The sequence below is a fragment of the Penicillium argentinense genome (genome assembly GCF_028826775.1).
Source record: "Penicillium argentinense strain IBT 30761 chromosome Unknown utg000003l_segment0_segment0, whole genome shotgun sequence".
Taxonomy (NCBI): domain Eukaryota; kingdom Fungi; phylum Ascomycota; class Eurotiomycetes; order Eurotiales; family Aspergillaceae; genus Penicillium; species Penicillium argentinense.
In genome coordinates, this window is record NW_026622662.1 from 1,244,886 (window position 1) to 1,263,716 (window position 18,831).

Here is an 18,831-nt window from a genome sequence, read left to right on the forward strand (position 1 = left end):
ACTCCTCTCGCAGGAGGAAGATATTACTTTTTTTTTGCTTGGTGTGTCCCCCCAAGGTGATGCATCTCCCATATACCATGCGGTCTATCTCCGTTCTCCTCATTGAGCTTTTCGGCCGAACTCAACCAGGCCCTATATGGCTACTAGCTTAATTAAAAAAGTACGGGAGGCGATTTGGTGGCCAAGCGAAATGCTCACCAGCGACCATTTTCACGCCGAGCCTGGCTCCTCTGCATGGCTTCCCTCTCACGGCATCGCCGAAAAATCGAATTGAAGATGGGAACTGGGGCTTAGCTTTACATACGACCATCGACTATGGACAAGGTAGTCCTAGCTGCCTCACTTTCTCCCAGGGGAGATTGGCGGAGATGAATATCGAGAATGTGTTCCCCGCTCTCTCGTCTCAACCATTCTTGTACACCGAACTCAAAAATTCCCACTACTAGGGGAGAGATTATTTCAACTTTTGCGACTCGAGAGTCATAGTCGCCGGTGAAGAGGTCACCTTTTGTTATAATACAGATTTACAAAACATTTCACTCCTCGACAGTATGTTAAACACCGCCTTACTAGCATGCACAGTGGAGGTCGAGGAGGATATCGAGCAGGAAATCGAGGATTTCGTGCGGTTCAAGCATCTGGGAGAAGACGAGCAGGCCGAGTAAATATTCCAGCGAACTCTTTCAGGGCATCTCTCTCTTTTTCCAGTCGTTGCCGAGCATAATGATTTGCTCTTAGTGCAAGAAAAATATCGTGTCTTATCGGAGATTTTGGACTAGTATATGAGGTTAGTGTTTCTAAGAAGAGATAAGAGTGATAAGAACTGTTGTGCATCATAGTATCTCTCGTTAATATTTAAACCCAGGGCTCACTACGATCTGCTCTGGCATAAGCCAGCGATATCTGGAAATTCCTGCATCGACGGAGCAAGAATCTCTCTCTTGGTACGCTTCCAGGTGATGTCGAGGCAGGAATGATCTCAATGAACTATTCTATTTTCGTTCCCATACTTAAATGTCAGCAGATTCATATTTTCGAGATATATGTCGACATCACAGTCATTGCTTTAGGCACTTCTCACTGGGTAGGCCCAGACAAGATGAACTGTCCATGGGCGCTGGATGAACACTCAGACCATTGTGGCTTCGTGCAGTGGTATTTGGAATTATCATGCCATTGAAATCTTGGAGCCAAAAAAATATCAAGTCCGGCTCTGAATATCCAAGCCCCAAATTCAGAGCCAATTTTTTATTGTTTCTGAAAACAACAACCCATAACGGTAGATCACTCCAAGCACGATAGAATTATTTACTCCTTAAACTCAACTTCCTTTCCACTTTTCATGCCTATAGCAGCATAACTAACAGGATCTGTTGTCCTAGTCAATCATTGTTCACTTGCCTCTGTCGAGGGGGCTTACCGAGCTGTTGTAAAATAACCTGTTCGCCAGGCAAAAACTGGACATCTTGCGTACACTTGAGCTCAACAGTGGAATTTGGAGTTTTATAGATAATGACCCGTTCAACGTCCCCAGTAACAAATTCCGTTCCATCGGGCTCAACCATTTTGCCACCAATCTGAGCACCAACGTGGCTTCCTTCTTGTAGGGTTATAGGGTCACGGTCGAAATATGCTTTAGGCATACTGGTGAATCGTAGCGCATTCAAAAATGTGGATATTCAATATGATAATGACATTAGCGAATTTTAAGATTCTCCGGAGGTTCTAGCGCGTACATATACTATTCTCTTGAGACAGCCGATAATTCCGTGAGGAATTGAGGCCAAGCTGCTTTCGTCATAATGACATCTTCCATTCTATATAATAGTATGCAGAATTGTGTAAAGACGTCATGTAAAGTCAATCCCCTAAAATCACAAATCACCTGCGCCGTATTTCGGCACATCCTCTGGTTCGATGATGTCATGGTCGCCCGCCCATGGACTAGCCACAACTATGGTAACTAACATGATTAAAGTTTTCCGTTTTGCGTGACTGCATAGTATAAAACAACCGCTTCCCGGTAATGGCCCATGAAGTCAGATTGAGGTCAGATACATAGAGGTTATACACATTCAACATGAAGTCCAAAAGGTTTGAAAATCAATTCATTTCTTCATATAGAAAATACAGGCATTCTTCCCCATGTTCCGGATTTGAAGGAGACTAGGCTGATATACAGAACTCACAATTTATGCATGCATATCGCTGAAAAAGAGTTTGTGTTATATTGCATTGGATTTCAACGCGGTCTGGCTAAAAAGAATGGATATTCATCCATTCACTCCCCTCGAAAAATTTGACTCCCGCACCTTAGGAACCGTTCACGTGGAAATCCAGAGAGACGGTGGTGAAGCAATAGGCTTGCGTACGCCATAAAATTTCAAGGCAATTGCTTAATAAAAATCCACTCCCAAATTCCATCTGGTACCTGCATCAATCTACCGCCTGGTTATCCGTTGCCCTCAAGACCCTGCAGGTCAATGTCCATGTCAGATGCAAGACGTTCATATGAGTCCAGGACCTCATTGGCATATGCCGCATCATTTCCAGTCCTTACGGCCCAAAATTATCGCATTTCACTTATCCAGTGACTGACCCAGTCTCTGGCTTCCTGTCCAATAAATCTCATTCGATCTCTAAACCATTGGTCCCACCAGTCCTGGCCGCGAGGATTGTAGCCCGCCACTGACATCCATTCTTGATCAGCTAATGCAAGCTCAGAACGTACCAAGTTCGCAGCATGGACCATCCGAGGATGAACTCGGCGATCATTGAGGTAATGAATAACTGATATGATCGATCGGATACTTTGAAGAGCCGGTTTATAGTCATCCTCGTCAATCAAATCCTCCATGTCTGCGTGGTACTCCTCCGAACGCCAGATCTGCGAAAGTTATCAGCATCTAGCCCAGGGGTAGAAGTCTTAGCCAGGAAATGAGTGAGCCCTTACTCGTGAGTTTACGCCATTCAAAGCTGAAAGAAGAACAACAAAATCCTGGTTATTTCGACCGCTGCCAAGAGCGATCATGATTCTTCGCAGGGGAACACGTGTTACTCGCCCACCACCTGCTACTGGAGGTGGTTGTATAAGCATTTGCGTATTCAATGTCTCAACGTAGTCTGAAGGGAGCTCAAGGTTTCTCGGATTGTTCCCTGTGAGCAACACGCCATCGACTGCATCTTGCAGGAAATTCTGAATGGTGTTCAATTCAACAATATGTTCCACTTTATTGGATTAGCATCTTCCATCAAGTAGAGTTTACAAGATTGACGAGAAGTGGAGAGCTGCATAGACCGCTATTGGTAGCATCGCTCATAAGGGTGAAGCTTACCATCATAGTAGTCTCTGTCTGCGGGCACAGTGACGACGACAGCAGTGGAAACATCTAAATTCAAACAGTCATCGTCATCTTCATATTCAAATGCCATTACTTGAAATCACGGGACCTGGGCGGTGACGGGCTACACCTTACCTTCTCCATCACACACACCTTCTTCCTTTCCTTCTTCCTTCCTTAGTTAGCCAGATAGCTACGAATACAACGTCCGGCAAGCTGCACTCTGTTTAGCTCACTCCATCCAAACAAAATCCTTGCTAAGCAAAAGATGAAGCACTTTGATGATGAGGTTGCTGTTCTTGAAATCCTGCGGGCTGAGAGGGACGTGTTCTCAAGCCTCCCCGCAGGTGAAACCTGGCTTCCAAGTTACATTCAAAGAAACCTGCAGCGATTACTTAAGCCTGAGGATCCAGGGCTTGGTTTACGCGAGTTCTAGATAATGCAGTGATGAAAATGATTCTCGAGATATTATCTGTTCGCTTATTTTCTATGAAAGATCAGCGCGGTAAGTCACCTCCTACAAATTAACGATACGGTAATCAGACTGAGCCGATTTTTTGCGGTATCATCAATGAAGATACCGAACGGCATCATTTCAGATGAATCTCTTTTCCAAGGGCCTGTCTCCGAAGAGCCTGAGTATATCTCCGAAGTGCCTGAGCTTGTCTACGAAGAGCCTGAGCCTGCCCCGGAAGAGATACCTGATGAAGGAGATAGCGAACAGTGGACCATTCCCCAAGTGCCTGCTAATGCCGACGGCTGGACGCGCGCTTCTTTGTTACCCGGAGGTACGCCTGATGCCGAAATACTACAAGAGACTCCTGATCAGAGCCACATAGCGAGGATTTCATGCTCGGACTTAACTCTGTATGAAAAGTGGGGGAGTTTGTCTTCGAAGGAAAGGGCTAAAAGTCCTAGCGAGCTTAGGTCTAGAGGACTTCCTGGCCCAAGCGAAACTGGTTTCATTTCAATAGTTGCAGATTGAGAGTGATTTGGGGCAGCTTCAGCCAGGTAATCAAACCGTTTATTTCCTGTTCATAGATTCGTAAAGTGCCAAAAGAGAGACGTTGATCTACAGGTATTGAGGTAATCCTTGGGCCCGGAGCAAGTTGGCGGGTTTCGCTGTCTTGTTTAATGGAGGGTAAAAACGAACATGAGTGGCTTCTACCAATTCTACTACTCAATTATATGATTGGCTCGATGTTACTCCCTTCTCCACTTTGGAGTAGCATGGTCTCCCCAGTAAGTCAGGACAGACCAGCTAGTCCGGATGGGCAATGGTTGATGGAGGGTGGTGGCTAGACGTGATTGGCTAAGACCGTGTTCCTCACTAAGAAAGAAAGTATTCAGACGATGGTCTACAGTGGCTTACAAAATCGGCTTGCGCTTTTACACACTGACACACACTCTTTCCGAATATTTTCAAGGTGCTGAAGGAACAGTTTCATATTAGACGGATCAGAAGCCATTAGATGCAAGCCGTGGACTGCGCAGACTGTACAGGGAGAACCGAGTATAGGAAAGGGACGTGAAAAAATGGGTCTAAATCTACCTAGGGAAGAGTCACTGGATACAACTCAGGAAATAACCGGCCGGATGGAATGATATACTCTGCTAGAATGTACAGTGGAGGATGTTTTCTGATGCCCAAGAAATCGGCTCTGCTATCACAATCACCCGTCTCAATGTCCACTAATATTGACAAGTCGTCTAAACTGAACAGATTGAACGCATCAGTCCGTATCAATGTCCGACCCTGATTCTTTGTTTGCGTGGTACGTAGTATGGTGTGTGACCACATGCGAATCCCTGCTGTTGTATGTTTTTTTGTTCTTGAGCTTTTCTGTTCCATCTCATGTGTGAGAGATAGGATGAATTAGGATCAGATCAGATGAAAAGCTTCAAGCTTTCTCAATAGATTTTTTGCGAAGAATGTCAAACACAGAACGTAGTACTGCCAACGTAGAAAATTTGCACCATCACCCCACAGGGTTCCCTCTCATGTCAATTGGCAACTCCTTGTTCGAGCTGATTTGTTTTCAAATCCGCCGATCAGTAGGACCGTGTTTAGCCTCATGAATTCGACCAAAATTGCGACTAAACCATGCCACCGCCTGCTCATCCTGACAATCATCAAGGATATCATTATTAACCTCCAGGTATTCATTCATCATTTCAATCCAGCAGGTTATTGCACGAAAGCATTCGGTAAATCCATTTCCTTTTTCTTCATCAATTGCAGCCTTTACAAAACTCTCCACCAGCGCGGGTTCTAGTGGGTAGTGTATATTGCCGGAGGTTTCGAATCGCTTCATCGCCTTTTTGTCCGAAGAGCCAGAGGCATCTCCAGTAGAGATACGTGCGAAGGATGCTCGGAGGAGGATTACTTGTAACTCTTGTTCTTTCTCGGTTTGATCATCTTGTGGATAGTCGAATATCGCACAAGACTGGTCGAAGCGTTTCCATTCGGCATTTATTTCGTCTAGCACCTTTTGTGGATTTGAGAGCTGCGCCATGACCTCAGGTGAAGGGGAGCGATCGACAGAGCTGGGCTTGAATCCTGCGCTCGTGAGCTTTTCGATGGCAGACTTCAAATCGTCATCTTGGACGACGAACCAGTTTTCCTTTGAGATAGGAGAGTACTGTTTAGCGGGATTACTTTCAATTCCATCGTAAGTTACCTTACCTCAACGACGATAGGAACGCCCAGATAGCCCACTGCGAGACCACCCCAGGGAATCACTGCGAGAGGATCAAGTATTTTGGCAATCCTCAGTGAGAACCTGTCGGGCTTTGATTGTTTCGGGAGCCTGAACATTGCTTGTGATATGAGGTAGATCTGATTAGTTGTCCTCGATTCAATCGAACCCACAGAAGAATCATTTAAGGCCGAGAAAATAAGGTGAAAGCGAAATGTGGACGATTGTAGTCATTTTGACGTCGACCATGTGACCGATTTATGGTTTACAAATGGGGCGTCCAGAAAGCTAATAATTCTGACCACTCCCGTGTAGTCTTAACTGAACTCTTCTTACAGCGGAACTTTTTGGAAAAAATAGTGTATCGTTGAATAAAATAATCTAGAAGATCGTGTTTCGAATCTATGTAAACAACAAAGCACATGTAAAAACGTGTCCATGAGCATGCAACACCCACTCATCAATGCAAGGGCTATTATGCAAGATATCCCCAAGACATGCATCCAACAAAGACGAGCATTCTGCTCCATCATGCCCATCTCAAACCATGGACTTTTCAGTTTTCATACCGCTGGAAGCCTGAGTATCCGACCGATCCATAGAGATATACCGATTAAAGTCTCCAAGGTAAGCCCTCTCACCCCCCTTATCATCTTTCTCCGGCTTCTTCGCCTGGCGCCGGAAATAAATCCGCTTGCACCACTTCCAGGTCTCGATACCAAGGAAGAACAGCACAGTCTCAACAAAGACAATACCCCATTCCCACGAGATGGAAGTGTGCTTGAAAACACTGTGGTTGATCACAGGAATATACAGGATGGGGAATGCAAGCACAAAGCCAGCCATGATACCCCAGAAGAGGAAGCGGTTGCTCCAGATATCGAACATCCATTGGGTGAAGTAGCGCTTGGAGTCAGGCTGCATGCGGAAGAAGCTGCGGCGAAGGTTGATCATTTCCCAGGCCAAAAGAGGGCGAACCAGGTCATGCAGGTAAATGTTGTGGCGCGAGCGCGGAAGACGGTGTCGCAGGTGTAGTCTGTGCTGGCGTCGTTGTAGTGGGTGTTGCAGCCCATGGCGAGATTGCCGTCGCCCCAGCGGAACATGACGAGGGCGAAGGCGGACAGGCAGAGGGCAGCCATCCAGACTCCGTAGACAAGGGTGTCGATGATGATTTCCCAGGTGAAGATTCCTTGTTTCTGTGGGTTGTTAGGATTTAATATAGAAAGGAAGGGTAAGACTTTACTTACGCTCTGAGGAGGGCGGTCCATGACCTCTGGAGCTGCACGCTCCATTCCAAGTCCCATATCGGGGAGTCCGGAAGTAATCATAATAATCCAAATAATCTCGACGGGGGCGATGGGGAAGACAGACTGGTTGGTGTCATCCTTGAAGGCAAGGCCAATAAGCAACGTAATTGCCAGAGCGACATTTTCTGCGAGCAAATGCAGAACGAATTTCTGAATATTATCAAAAATTCTGCGTCCCTCTTCAATACCGTTGATAATAGAAGCGAAGTTGTCATCCGTCAAGACAAGCTCCGATGCATCCTTAGCCACATCAGAACCGTTCTGACCCATAGCAATACCGACATCAGCACGCTTCAACGAGGGAGAGTCGTTCACACCGTCACCTGTCATGGCGACGTAGCGGCCACGACGGTGCAGAGCATCGATCATTCGGACCTTGGTGTTCGGCGCGCAACGGGCGATGACAAGGGGCAGGGTAGGCAGATTGTCAATTTCGTCTTCGGACAGCTTGTCAAATTCTCCGGCAGTCATAACCATCGCATCAGCCACGTCCTTGGCAACCATATCCATGTTCGCAGGGATGATGCCGACTTGTGCGGCGATTGCGCGGGCAGTGCCAGGGTGGTCACCGGTAACCATGTGGACGGAGATACCGGCCTTGTAGCACTGGGCGATAGCACCAGCAGTCTCAGGACGAGGAGGATCGTAAAGTCCGATCAATCCGTAAAAAACAAGATCCTTTTCAACTTCCTCACGAGGAAGCGGCCCGTCACTTTCCTTGCTTCCACTGTGCTCACGGCCAGCGAGAGCGAGAACACGAAGACCTTCCTTTGCCAGTGCCTCCATATTTTCAAGGATCTTCTCGCGAATTTCGTCATTCAGCTCAACAGGGGAAGAGTTAGAAACCCAATAGATGGTCGTGCAAGCATCGAGCACACGCTCAACGGCACCTTTACTGAAGACCATCTCACGAGTATCCCCGGTTTCCTCATCACGCTTGGCAAATACGACGGACATCTTCTTCACGCTAGAGTCGAAGGGATACTCGGCCATTTGACGCCAGACGGGCTTCTCGCCTTTAGTCCAGCGGTCGATCCCCCAGTCAAATCGCCACGCAAAAACCTGGATAGCAATATCGGTCGGCTCGCCACGAGCTTGCCATCCCTCGTTGGCAGACTTATGCAGATGAGCCAGGTTAGCCATGGCAGCGACATCCAAGAATGATTTAAGCAATTCATTGTCTTTGATAAGGGCATCCGGCTGCGCAGGATCGCCACCGCGAGATTCCGCTCCGAGTTCAACTGGTGCTGCATCTGTCAGGCTCAACTCTCCTTCCTGGGGGTCCAGGGGGTCGTTCGATGATCCGACCGAATAAGTTCCCACTGAAGGCAACCAAGCACGCTTCGCGACCATACGGCCTTGTGTCAGAGTGCCCGTCTTATCCGAGCAGATATTAGTGACAGCTCCCAAAGCCTCGAGAGAATCTAGCTTGCGGACAATAACGTGTCGCTGCACCATCTGCCGTGTGCCCATGGCCATGGTAATTGTCAAAACGACAACCAAGCAAGCCGGAATCATCGCCAAACCTGTGGCAACAGCATAGATAATAACCTCATTGTCACCACGCCAGTCGTTTGATGCCGCGACAACAATGGCAAAGACCACCGCGATACCGAACAGGAGCAGGGCCAGTTTCGAGAGCTTGCGCTGGAGAGGAGTACCGACATTGATACCGAGGAAGCGGCCGATCGCATCAGTTGTCGTCAAGGTCCAAGCCTGAATATACCAGCGCTTCTTGGTTTCGCCTTCAGGGCCACGCTTGACAGGACGACGCTTGGAGTCACCTCCTCGAAGGGCAGCAGCGATGGCTCCGATCTCAGTTTTCATTCCAGTGCCAACAACAACGCCCCGAGCGCGGCCTCGGGTGACGGTGGAGGAACTGTAGACGATATTCAACCGGTCGCCGGGGCCAGTGTCGACGTCGTAGGTGGCGTCGACTTCTTTTTGGACCGGGAGGGATTCGCCAGTAAGAAGGGCTTCGTCGGTTTCGAAGTTCATTGCTTCAACCAATCTGCATCCATGAGTCAGTGCCTTATTCAAGAGCCTCTGGGGAAGTTCAAGCATACCTGAGATCGGCAGGCACCGTGTCGCCCACTTTCAACTCGACCATGTCACCCGGAACGATTTCCTGCGCGGGAACGGTGATGGTCTTGCTGTCGCGGGTCACCACGCCGGTAGGTGAACTGAGCGAGCGCAAAGAGTCCATTGTCTTCTCAGCGGCAAAGTCCTGGTAGACTCCTACCACGATATTCAGGGCGATGACGGCCGCAATAAAGCCACCTTCGATCCAGGATTGAATACCAAAACTAACGGCCATTGCGATGATAAGGACCTATTTCGACGTAAGCCTCTCGTCACATTCTTCAGTGCTACTGCGGAGTACTGCGGGGTGTACTTACAAGCATCATGGCGTTGGCGACCTGTCGAATGATGATTTTCGCAAAGGAGACGCCTTCGTCTCCCTCCAAGAGATTGCCTCCATACTTCTCCAGCCGTTCTTTGACTTCGCCGGAGGTGAGTCCATCGTCGGAGTTTGTGCCGAGCTCCCGGATCACCTCCTCGTAGGTGAGGCTGTGGGCCGGCTGCGACAGATAGGATACATCGGTGGAAGACTTGGAGCCTTGCGTCTGGGGACTCTCCTTAGACATCACGCGGGTGTCTAGGAGGGTTCTTTGTGGCGTGAACGAGTGTTGCAGTTAGAAAGAGGTGTAGTGTGGAGGTCGTTTGTGGTTGTTGTTTGGTGCAGTCTGCAATGTGCAGCGCGGTGTAAGGTACTTCTATAGGACTTTCTTCAAGGCGGTGTCATGTAGAAAGTATCCTCAAGGGAATGCGAGTCCATACACGGGAGGTGCAATGAGAATCTACTCTTATGGCAATAAGATTGGATCCTCGATCTGGATTAGAGTACACTTGTGTTCTAAATCCTAACTTTCTTTCTTTTCCCACCCGGGGGTACACCCCCGATATAAATACCCTAACTCCCGCCCAGACATGCCCTCTGGGCCTGTTCCAGCTGTCGGCGCCCCGGAGATGCCGAATGGCGAAATCACCCGGCATCGCAAACGGAGATCCACCCATTCCCCAGGCGGTTCCGATCAGGTTGGTGTAATCGACTGCTCCAATCGCAAAGTCTGGGGAATGCCCACCACACCACCAATCACATTTCCCAACCGCACAGTAAACCCGGCGGACGCAGCTTGGCACATCCCGTCGAGGCTCCGATGACGCACACGACTGGCCTCGGCGTTGGCTCGGTTGCGAGCCGCCACCTGCCCCTGATTGGCCGCGAGGTCGCGGAGTGCCAAGAGCGGGATTCTGGGCGCGGCTTGGCGTTCCGCGGTGGACGAGTCTCGCGCCTGCGTCGTCGCAGGCTGCGTCCTCCCGACATCTCTCACGCTTGGCTACTTCTCAGCCTTCCTTGGCGCCCTGCAATGTCTGCGGCCTGAGAGTCTACCGCGCGGTTCAAATCTGCCCGCCCGTCCCAGTCCATTTCCCCTGTATTTCTTGCTGTCCGCTATCCTTCCACACCCAGTGGCAAAACATTCGCCGCCGATATTAACCACGCCGCTGGTTCGACTGGGGTCCTGGAGAATGGTCTATGCCTGACCATACTCGGTTGTCTGCACGCTCTACGCTTGACCCGAGGGATCCGGTTCCTCGCTGCGATCCACGCTGCACCCGCGCCAGTGCGAGTGAGTAGCAAGTCGCCTTTGACGTCTATCTGGTCCCGATTGTACCGAGACGCTCGCAGGTTGGAGTGTCATTGGGCGAATCGCCTGGCAGTCCCTGTTCTCGTATTCATCTCCTCTCGTGGACCCAGGCTTGCGGGGTCCCATGCTCTCCACTCATGTTGGAAGATGACGCCCTTCCGCAAGGTGAGGTGATCGGGATCGTGATTGGGGCCATTGCACTGTTTTCGATAATCAGCGTCCTTCCGATGTGAGTGCCGTTGCCGGTCCTCTGGGTCCAACCCACAGACCTAGGCGTTAGCATCTTGGCCGGGCCCCCTACTTGGCTCATCGCATGCATGCGAAGCGTCGAGAAGGTCGGACAAAGCTAACCCATCATTCTGATAGTTTGCTCGTGTGGCATCGCAGAAGACGAAATGCAGCGTCGACCACGCACATAACCAACAATAACCTCGCGCTCAACCCGTCAATGGAGCAAGTCTCCGTCGAACGATGGCTGGAGGAGCAAAATGCCACCAGCGACGTTGAACTGTATGCTCATGACACGTGGTACGTCTTCTGTTTCCGGTTCCCTTTGTCTCAACACTTTTGTTTCAGGGCAGGGTGGTATTGGCAATGGCCTTAGCCCCAACGAATATCTTGGCCGATCCAAGAATGATGCGATGCGGGGAATGCCCAGATGCCCAGGGCTGGGCTGGGGATTGGCCTGCCCTATAGGGATCTCCACTGTTGCCCGATTCCACAGTTCCATTCTCGGCGTCTGGGCATTCGGGGTTCCGGCCTCCTAATCCGGTCTTGCGCATCGCTTTGTTTTCCCTGCTCGCATCATCGTCATGCTTGCATGCCACGCCATGCCTCTGCATCCTGCCTGTCTCCCTCGTTCCTCGTTCTTCGTTTTGCTGGACCAGACGTCAATCGGACGTGTGGGCTCCGCGAATACCATCCCGAGCCTCACCGAATCTTTTTTCCCCACCCAAGAAATTCCCAGCCCTCTAGACCTCCACGCGTCCAAGAAGACCAAGACTTCCAAAACGAACTAACATCGGTCCAGCCCAATCTGCCTCTCCTCCTTATCTTCGACCCCCAATCTCACCTATCCAAAACCCGCTCACTTACCCCGCCGCCAACCTCTAGGACGTGATGCCTCGCCCGTTCCCTCGGACGGCTCGTGCTGTGGAGCTGTCGATGTGGAGTCTAGACGGGACAGCGGCATTCTCGTCCTCAATCGGTGCCATCACGCGTTCCATTTGAGTTGCTTATCTTCTTGGTTTGAGTATCGACGATATCGGTGTCCGATTTGTCAGGCCTCGTACTCGCCAACTGATGCGACTGGTCAATAGTAGGGAGTATATTGGTGTTTATGTGTTTAATGACGTGTATCTATTTGCTTCTAGGCCCCACTGATCGAGTGTATATTTTCGGCGTACTTATGTAACATGCATCAAATATTTTCCTCCCTCAAAAGACCGTATATTCTCATCACCTAGATATCTTGACATCTTTTGAATATTGATTAGAACCTGAAACGAACCCTGATTGGCCATCACACCTCATGCTCTCCATGCCAGCTTCAACTAGACACAGGACTTCCGTAGTTCAAAAATGGCCTTGGGAGACTATGAAAGAACCACGCACAATCATGAAGCAGCAACAGAATCACCGGACATTGACACTTTATTCCGCAAAGCGTCTCCAAAGTGGCTTCCACGGCTATTCACAAAGGTACTATGTCTTGAAAGAAGGAGCATAATGTTCACAGCCCCCGCAAAAGCTGCAAATTGAAGGGAATCACTGAGCACCGGATCTTCCACGTCGGAATCAACTACTTTTTCAAGAAGATATTACACAGTCTCAATGTCTGTTGCCACGACAGCAGCACGCAAAGGGAACCCAAATCGACCTCACAGTTCGATTCTAGCCCCGGCTTCGGGATCAAGGTTGAATAGGCTGAGCGTTCTGCTCATGGGAGCTGCCTTGAAACAATTCTCAAGGTCCCGCATCTCTATTTATATCCTTTTGATCGTAACTTTGGAGAAGCTGTTTCACTTTTCGAGACTTTCCTTCCAGAATTTTTGCGTGCAATGGGCCCGGTCGTGTCTCAGAAGCGAAATTGGCATAGTTGGAACCTAGGACTAGCAAGATAAGCTCTCTTTGACGCTGGCTGTCTAATGCTTCATCATACTGGTTTTTATCAGGGAGTCATCCCCAAAAGAAATGGAAATAATAGAGAAAAAAAGGAAAACGGTCTATACAATTTTGCAGTATATAAAGATGCTCATCATACATATCAAATATACCCACTGGCAAGCAGCTCAAGCAGAAGCCACCACCTTATCCTTAACATAAAGATCGACATACTTGTCGACATCATAGTTCTCCAGTGCAGGGCGGTCCCAGCCAACCTGGAGCAGCTCGTCGATGCGAGCCTGGTCAAAGTGCGCCTGTAGGTGACGCTTGTACTTAGCCAGAATCTCAGGCTTAGCCTCCTCGCGACGCAGACGGTGGCCGAGAGGCGCCTCGACGGAAACCTCCTCGAGGACGGTGCCATCGTTCAGAGTGACGGTCAGTGCGTTGGGGATGGTGCGCTTGGTGGGGTCGTGGTAGTCCTTGGTAAACTGGGGGTCCTCGACGCACTTGATCTTCTTGCGGAGATCCTCCAGCAGCTGGGAGGTGGCGGCCTCAGAGCCATCGGCGTAGTCGGAGGCGGTCAGGCGGTTGAAGACCAGCATGGTGGCGACCATGTACTGGACGCAGTGGTCACGGTCGGCGAAGTTGTCCATGGCCTTGAACTGCTTGTCGATGATGCGGATGCAAGCCTCGTGGGTGCGGTTGGTGATCTCCTTGATGTCCTTGGCGCTCTTACCCAGCGCGGCGAGCTTCTTGTTGATGATCTGGGCGGCTTCGATGGCGGTCTGGGAGTGGAACTCGGCTTGGGGGGGACGTGTTAGTTATATGACAATTACTCAAGTCTTGGGAGTGCAGACATACCAGGGTAGGAAACCTTGAAGAGAACGTTCTCCATGACATAGCTGCCATAGTCGCGCTGGAACTGGAACTTGTTGCCCTTGAACAGGACATCGTAGAAGCCCCAGCCGGGAGCAGAGAGGACGGTGTGGAGACCACCCTCGCCCTTCTGGACCTTGAGGACCAGGTTGACAGCACGCTGGCAGGCGTCACCGGCAGCCCACGACTTGCGGGACATGGTGTTGGGGGAGTGACGGTAAGTACGCAGAGACTGGCCATCAACCCAGGCCTGGGTGATGGCATCGGCAGTCTGCTTCTCGGTGAGACCCATCATCTTAGAGACGACAGCGGTGGTCGCAACTTTGACCAGGACGACGTGGTCCAGGCCGACCTTGTTGTAGGAGTTCTCCAGGGCCAGAACACCCTGGATCTCGTGAGCCTTGATCATAGCCTCGAGCACATCGCGAATCTTGAGGATCTTGCCATTGCCCAGGTTACCGCCGGCACGGTTGGTGCGGGAGATCCAGTCGGCGACGGCCAGGATACCACCGAGGTTGTCGGAGGGGTGACCCCACTCAGCGGCGAGCCAGCAGTCGTTGTAGTCGAGCCAGCGGATCATGGCACCGATGTTGAAGGCTCCATTGACGGGATCCAGCTGGTAGGGAGTGCCGGGGACACGGGTTCCATTGGGGACAACCGTGCCGTCGACGACGGGGCCGAGCAGCTTGGAGCACTCCTTGAACTTCAGAGCTTCAAGACCACAGCCCAGGGTGTCCAGGAAAACCAGACGAGCAGTGTCATACTAGAAAGACGCAATCAATTGAAGATTAGCATTTTGTGCTTTCCTTGTTGTTTTCGAGTCTCCGTGTCGCCGGAAAGGGTCCCCCACTCACCGCCAGGTCGGAATCCACATTGTAGTCGTGGACGTAGGAGGCCATGTCCTTGATCTCGGGATCGTAGGACTTATCGGACTGGACCGATGGAGCAGCGGATTGACGGGCAGCCATGGTAGAAAAACGCGAAGCGCGAGCGACACGAGGGGCAACGGCGGAGGCGGATGAAGGAGTGAAAATGGGAAATCTGGAGACGGAGATGCGGGCCAAAGTGCGGGGAGACGTGTGGGTCAACCGTCGCACGGCGGGAAGGGACATTGTTCAGAGTGGTACAGGGGAGGAAAAAGGGAAGTAGGACAACTCGCGATGGACGGAGTTGGGGGAGGAGCGCGGAGATGGGAGAATCAGGATAAAAAGGACGGGGAAGGAGAATGTGGAGAGGTTGGGGTGAGTTCAAGCTGACTTCATCTTGCCGAGGCGGTCGGTTAGTGTCGGCTACAACTTCAATTGACCACGGGCGGCCGGAATTGAAATTAGAGTCGGTTGGACTGTTAATATCTTATTTTATTCTCCAACATTTCATTCAATTGATTGCAGCAATTGCAATTGTTGCGCTCGTTACCGTGACGATGCCGCTGACACGGGGGCATGCCAGCCGAGCAAGCTCCATAGCTCCCCCTTGAGACAACGGACTATACGAGTATAGTATGTACCAGCTATGACCATACTACCATAAGCCTGAAGCCATCCAACCCGACCGGCAATTCTCTTGAATAAGCCGGTCAATGCCACGGTACGTTGCAATTGCTCCAATGGAGTTCTCTTTCTGAATGCCGAGGATCGGAGGAACCCCTCTCCCTTGCGAGAGACTGTGATGACGGCAAAAACACCATCTCGCTCAGAGGCAGCCCCGATGATCGGAGGAAGTATAAGCTGCAGATCGTCCCAACAATCCTCTGTGAGACGTCTATTCGATCTTTCTAGTGCACTCAAAAAAGAGAGTTGACTGTGAGTCCTCGGACCGATCGCGGGTCTCCTCGGTCCCGCCCGTTCACATGCGGGTCGCCGCGTGCTCGAACGCGTTGCACAAGCTGGATGTTATTGTACTATGTGCAACTTGCAATGCCTGCGTTTATACTGCAAGATATAACAAGCAATCTTGAAGACCGTCGCTGTTTCTCGTATATAAATAATGGCAGGTTGCGTATTAAGACGGCAATTTGGCGCTTCTGGCCTGCAATTCACGAATCCGAGGCTTTTCATTTTTGACACCATGCGTGCATTGGTTTCATACCTTCCGTATCCGATAATGATGAGGCTGCGGAGCGAAAGACGCATGCAGTGTGCTCGCGCATCAGCCAGATGCAGGAACACTGACACCTCATCTACCAGGCATCAACACTAGTCCATTTAAGGAATGGGCTCGTTAGGCATCCAGGCACCCACCACGGTAAGCCTGTAAACACCAGAATCCAGGTGCTGAGCACGTTCAATCCCCAGAGAGCAGTGGAAGAGGTCGCTTCTCATGTCTGAGCTTTAGTATGCACGACCTTCAACCATCGGCTGCCTTTACCGAGCATACCCAGCAGGTTCTCCGCTATCAAGGTGTCTACTCCTGCTGTCTCAGATATATAGATGAATTTAATGTGCAACACTGGCATTCAGTCACGTCCTCCAATCTCACACCGAAATTCCTTGATCTAACATCATCCTCGACCAGTTCACCATATTTACTAGGGCTCTCCTCGACGGCAATAGTCTCATCCACCTTTTAAGGTTGTAGGGCACTGAGTCAGCAACTGAGTCAGCCAAAAAATCGGAGGGTGGGGAAGCGTGCGGTGCGGGACAAACTTCTTTTTTTTTCCTTCGTTCCTGGGGGTTTCGTTGAGCATTGCTTCCCCAACTTGCGTTGCTGTGAGTCCTCCCTTTTCTTTTATTTTTTCTTTTTTTTGCCTGTCGTTTATTACTCGTCTCTATGATGAATCGGAAAATTTTTTTAAGATGTTAGACTTCTGAAGCTTTTTGCGGAGAAGATCCGAGACTGATTGAGACCGACCAACCCCGCCATCAATTGCAAGATTTTTGCAGCGAACACTTGACTGACAATTGCTGGATCCTATTAGAAACGCTGAACCCTACCCCAAGTCAAGATGTGTGGTATCATCGCTCTGATCCTGGCGAACCCCTCCGCCGCCGCCGCAGTGGACCTCCATGAGGCCCTGTACCTCCTGCAACGTGAGTCGCGAAACGAAGAATCCCCGAATAAAGACGAAATGGACAGTGCTGATACTTTTTGTGCAGACCGTGGTCAGGATGCTGCTGGTATCGCTACCTGTGCCCACGGAGGCCGTATTTACCAGCTCAAGGCCAACGGCATGGCCGCCAAGGTTTTCCAGGACGGTGCTAAGGTTGCCAACCTCCCCGGTTCAATGGGTATCGGTCACCTCCGCTACCCCACCGCCGGTAGCAGTGCAAATGCTGAGGCTCAGCCTTTCTATGTGAACAGCCCGTACGGCATTACCTTTGCCCACAATGGTAACCTGATCAATGCTCCGGAGCTCAAGAAGTACCTGGATCTGGAGGCGCACCGTCATATCAACACCGACAGTGACAGCGAGCTTATGCTGAATATCTTTGCCGATGAGCTGAGCGAGACTAAGAAGGCTCGTGTCAACAAGGAGGATCTTTTTGCTAGTTTGAGCCGCATGTATGAGCGTTGCCAGGGCGGTTGGGCCTGCACTGCCATGTTGGCTGGTAAGTGTTGTGTATTGTATCTTTGCGACAACATCGACTAACAATTTTCATAGGATTTGGTGTCCTCGGTTTCCGTGACTCATACGGTATCCGGCCTCTGGTCCTAGGCTCCCGTCCCTCCCTGGATGGACCAGGCACCGACTACATGATGGCCTCTGAGTCCGTGGCTCTGGACCAGCTCGGCTTCACCAACCACCGTGACATCCAGCCCGGTGAAGCAGTCATCATCGAGAAGGGCGGCGAACCGGTCTTCCGTCAGGTGGCTCCCAAGAGAGACTACGCCCCCGATATTTTCGAATATGTCTACTTCGCCCGGCCGGACTCCGTCATCGACGGCATCAGCGTCTACCGCAGCCGTCAACGCATGGGCGACCGTCTCGGCGCCCGCATTCTGGACGTGCTCGGCCCCGACGTCGTCAAGGACATTGACGTCGTGATTCCCATTCCCGAAACCGCCACCACCTCCGCTACCTACGTGGCGCAGTACCTGAACAAGCCGTACTGCCACGGCTTCGTGAAGAACCGCTACGTCTTTCGCACTTTCATCATGCCGGAACAAAAGACGCGCCAGAAGGGTGTCCGCCGCAAGCTTAACGCCATGAAAGCCGAGTTCAAGGACCGCAATGTCCTCCTCGTCGACGACAGCATCGTCCGCGGCACCACCAGCCGCGAAATCGTCAGCATGGCCCGTGAAGCCGGCGCCAAGAAGGTCTACCTTGCCAGCTGTGCGCCGGAAATTACACACGCCCACATCTACGGTATCGATCTTGCCTCGCCGCAAGAATTGGTCGCGCACAACCGGGACACCGCCAGCATCGCCCGGCACATCGGCGCCGAGAGCGTGGTCTTCCAAACGCTCGCGGACCTGAAGGATTCCTGCGCGGAAGTCGCCCGCGACAACGGACTGCAGGAACCGCAGAACTTTGAGGTTGGCGTCTTCTGTGGTAGCTACGTTACTCCTGTCGGACAGGGCTACTTCGATCACTTGGAACAAGTCCGTGGCGAGGGCCGCAAAATCAAGGCGCTTGATAAGGCCAAGGAAGCTGTTGCGCATGGTTTTGCCAGCGTGGAGGATTTCCAAATTGCCGCGCACGGCGTCACGATGGATACCAATGGCAAGGTTGTTCCTGCGGAAGAGGAGCCTGCCTCTAAGGAGCCTTCTGCGGGACATCCCAAGGTCGATGATAGGATGGATATTAGCATTCACAACATCGCTGACCACTCTTGATTTTTTTTTTTTTTTC

The 18,831-nt window shown here is 50.9% G+C and overlaps 8 protein-coding genes across 8 annotated transcripts; 3 read left to right on the plus strand and 5 right to left on the minus strand.

The window, feature by feature from the left end:
• Positions 1 to 1,308: 1,308 nt before the first annotated feature.
• On the minus strand, positions 1,309 to 1,643 carry N7532_002578 (uncharacterized protein; the record flags this gene model as incomplete). Its single annotated transcript, XM_056615072.1, has 2 exons — positions 1,309 to 1,370; positions 1,421 to 1,643. 2 exons carry the CDS (start codon positions 1,641 to 1,643, stop codon positions 1,309 to 1,311), a joined length of 285 nt encoding a protein of 94 aa, XP_056478044.1.
• Positions 1,644 to 2,452: 809 nt separating this feature from the next.
• Positions 2,453 to 3,432, minus strand: N7532_002579 (uncharacterized protein; the record flags this gene model as incomplete). Its single annotated transcript, XM_056615073.1, has 4 exons — positions 2,453 to 2,555; positions 2,658 to 2,887; positions 2,954 to 3,228; positions 3,336 to 3,432. 4 exons carry the CDS (start codon positions 3,430 to 3,432, stop codon positions 2,453 to 2,455), a joined length of 705 nt encoding a protein of 234 aa, XP_056478045.1.
• A 480-nt stretch (positions 3,433 to 3,912) lies between these two features.
• On the plus strand, positions 3,913 to 4,250 carry N7532_002580 (uncharacterized protein; the record flags this gene model as incomplete). The annotated part of the gene is made up of 2 exons (XM_056615074.1): positions 3,913 to 4,129; positions 4,219 to 4,250. The coding sequence occupies 2 exons, from the start codon at positions 3,913 to 3,915 to the stop codon at positions 4,248 to 4,250; spliced, it is 249 nt and encodes an 82-aa protein (XP_056478046.1).
• Positions 4,251 to 5,380: 1,130 nt separating this feature from the next.
• N7532_002581 (uncharacterized protein) lies at positions 5,381 to 6,159 on the minus strand (the record flags this gene model as incomplete). The annotated part of the gene is made up of 2 exons (XM_056615075.1): positions 5,381 to 5,983; positions 6,028 to 6,159. 2 exons carry the CDS (start codon positions 6,157 to 6,159, stop codon positions 5,381 to 5,383), a joined length of 735 nt encoding a protein of 244 aa, XP_056478047.1.
• Positions 6,160 to 6,580: 421 nt separating this feature from the next.
• On the minus strand, positions 6,581 to 9,995 carry N7532_002582 (uncharacterized protein; the record flags this gene model as incomplete). Its single annotated transcript, XM_056615076.1, has 5 exons — positions 6,581 to 6,974; positions 7,019 to 7,236; positions 7,288 to 9,358; positions 9,414 to 9,679; positions 9,747 to 9,995. The coding sequence occupies 5 exons, from the start codon at positions 9,993 to 9,995 to the stop codon at positions 6,581 to 6,583; spliced, it is 3,198 nt and encodes a 1,065-aa protein (XP_056478048.1).
• Positions 9,996 to 10,338: 343 nt separating this feature from the next.
• Positions 10,339 to 11,824, plus strand: N7532_002583 (uncharacterized protein; the record flags this gene model as incomplete). The annotated part of the gene is made up of 5 exons (XM_056615077.1): positions 10,339 to 10,556; positions 10,880 to 11,039; positions 11,099 to 11,286; positions 11,424 to 11,585; positions 11,782 to 11,824. 5 exons carry the CDS (start codon positions 10,339 to 10,341, stop codon positions 11,822 to 11,824), a joined length of 771 nt encoding a protein of 256 aa, XP_056478049.1.
• A 1,524-nt stretch (positions 11,825 to 13,348) lies between these two features.
• Positions 13,349 to 15,151, minus strand: N7532_002584 (putative 2-methylcitrate dehydratase; the record flags this gene model as incomplete). The annotated part of the gene is made up of 3 exons (XM_056615078.1): positions 13,349 to 13,965; positions 14,025 to 14,802; positions 14,894 to 15,151. The coding sequence occupies 3 exons, from the start codon at positions 15,149 to 15,151 to the stop codon at positions 13,349 to 13,351; spliced, it is 1,653 nt and encodes a 550-aa protein (XP_056478050.1).
• Positions 15,152 to 16,983: 1,832 nt separating this feature from the next.
• On the plus strand, positions 16,984 to 18,815 carry N7532_002585 (amidophosphoribosyltransferase; the record flags this gene model as incomplete). Its single annotated transcript, XM_056615079.1, has 3 exons — positions 16,984 to 17,068; positions 17,135 to 17,587; positions 17,641 to 18,815. The coding sequence occupies 3 exons, from the start codon at positions 16,984 to 16,986 to the stop codon at positions 18,813 to 18,815; spliced, it is 1,713 nt and encodes a 570-aa protein (XP_056478051.1).
• Between the last annotated feature and the right edge of the window lie 16 nt (positions 18,816 to 18,831).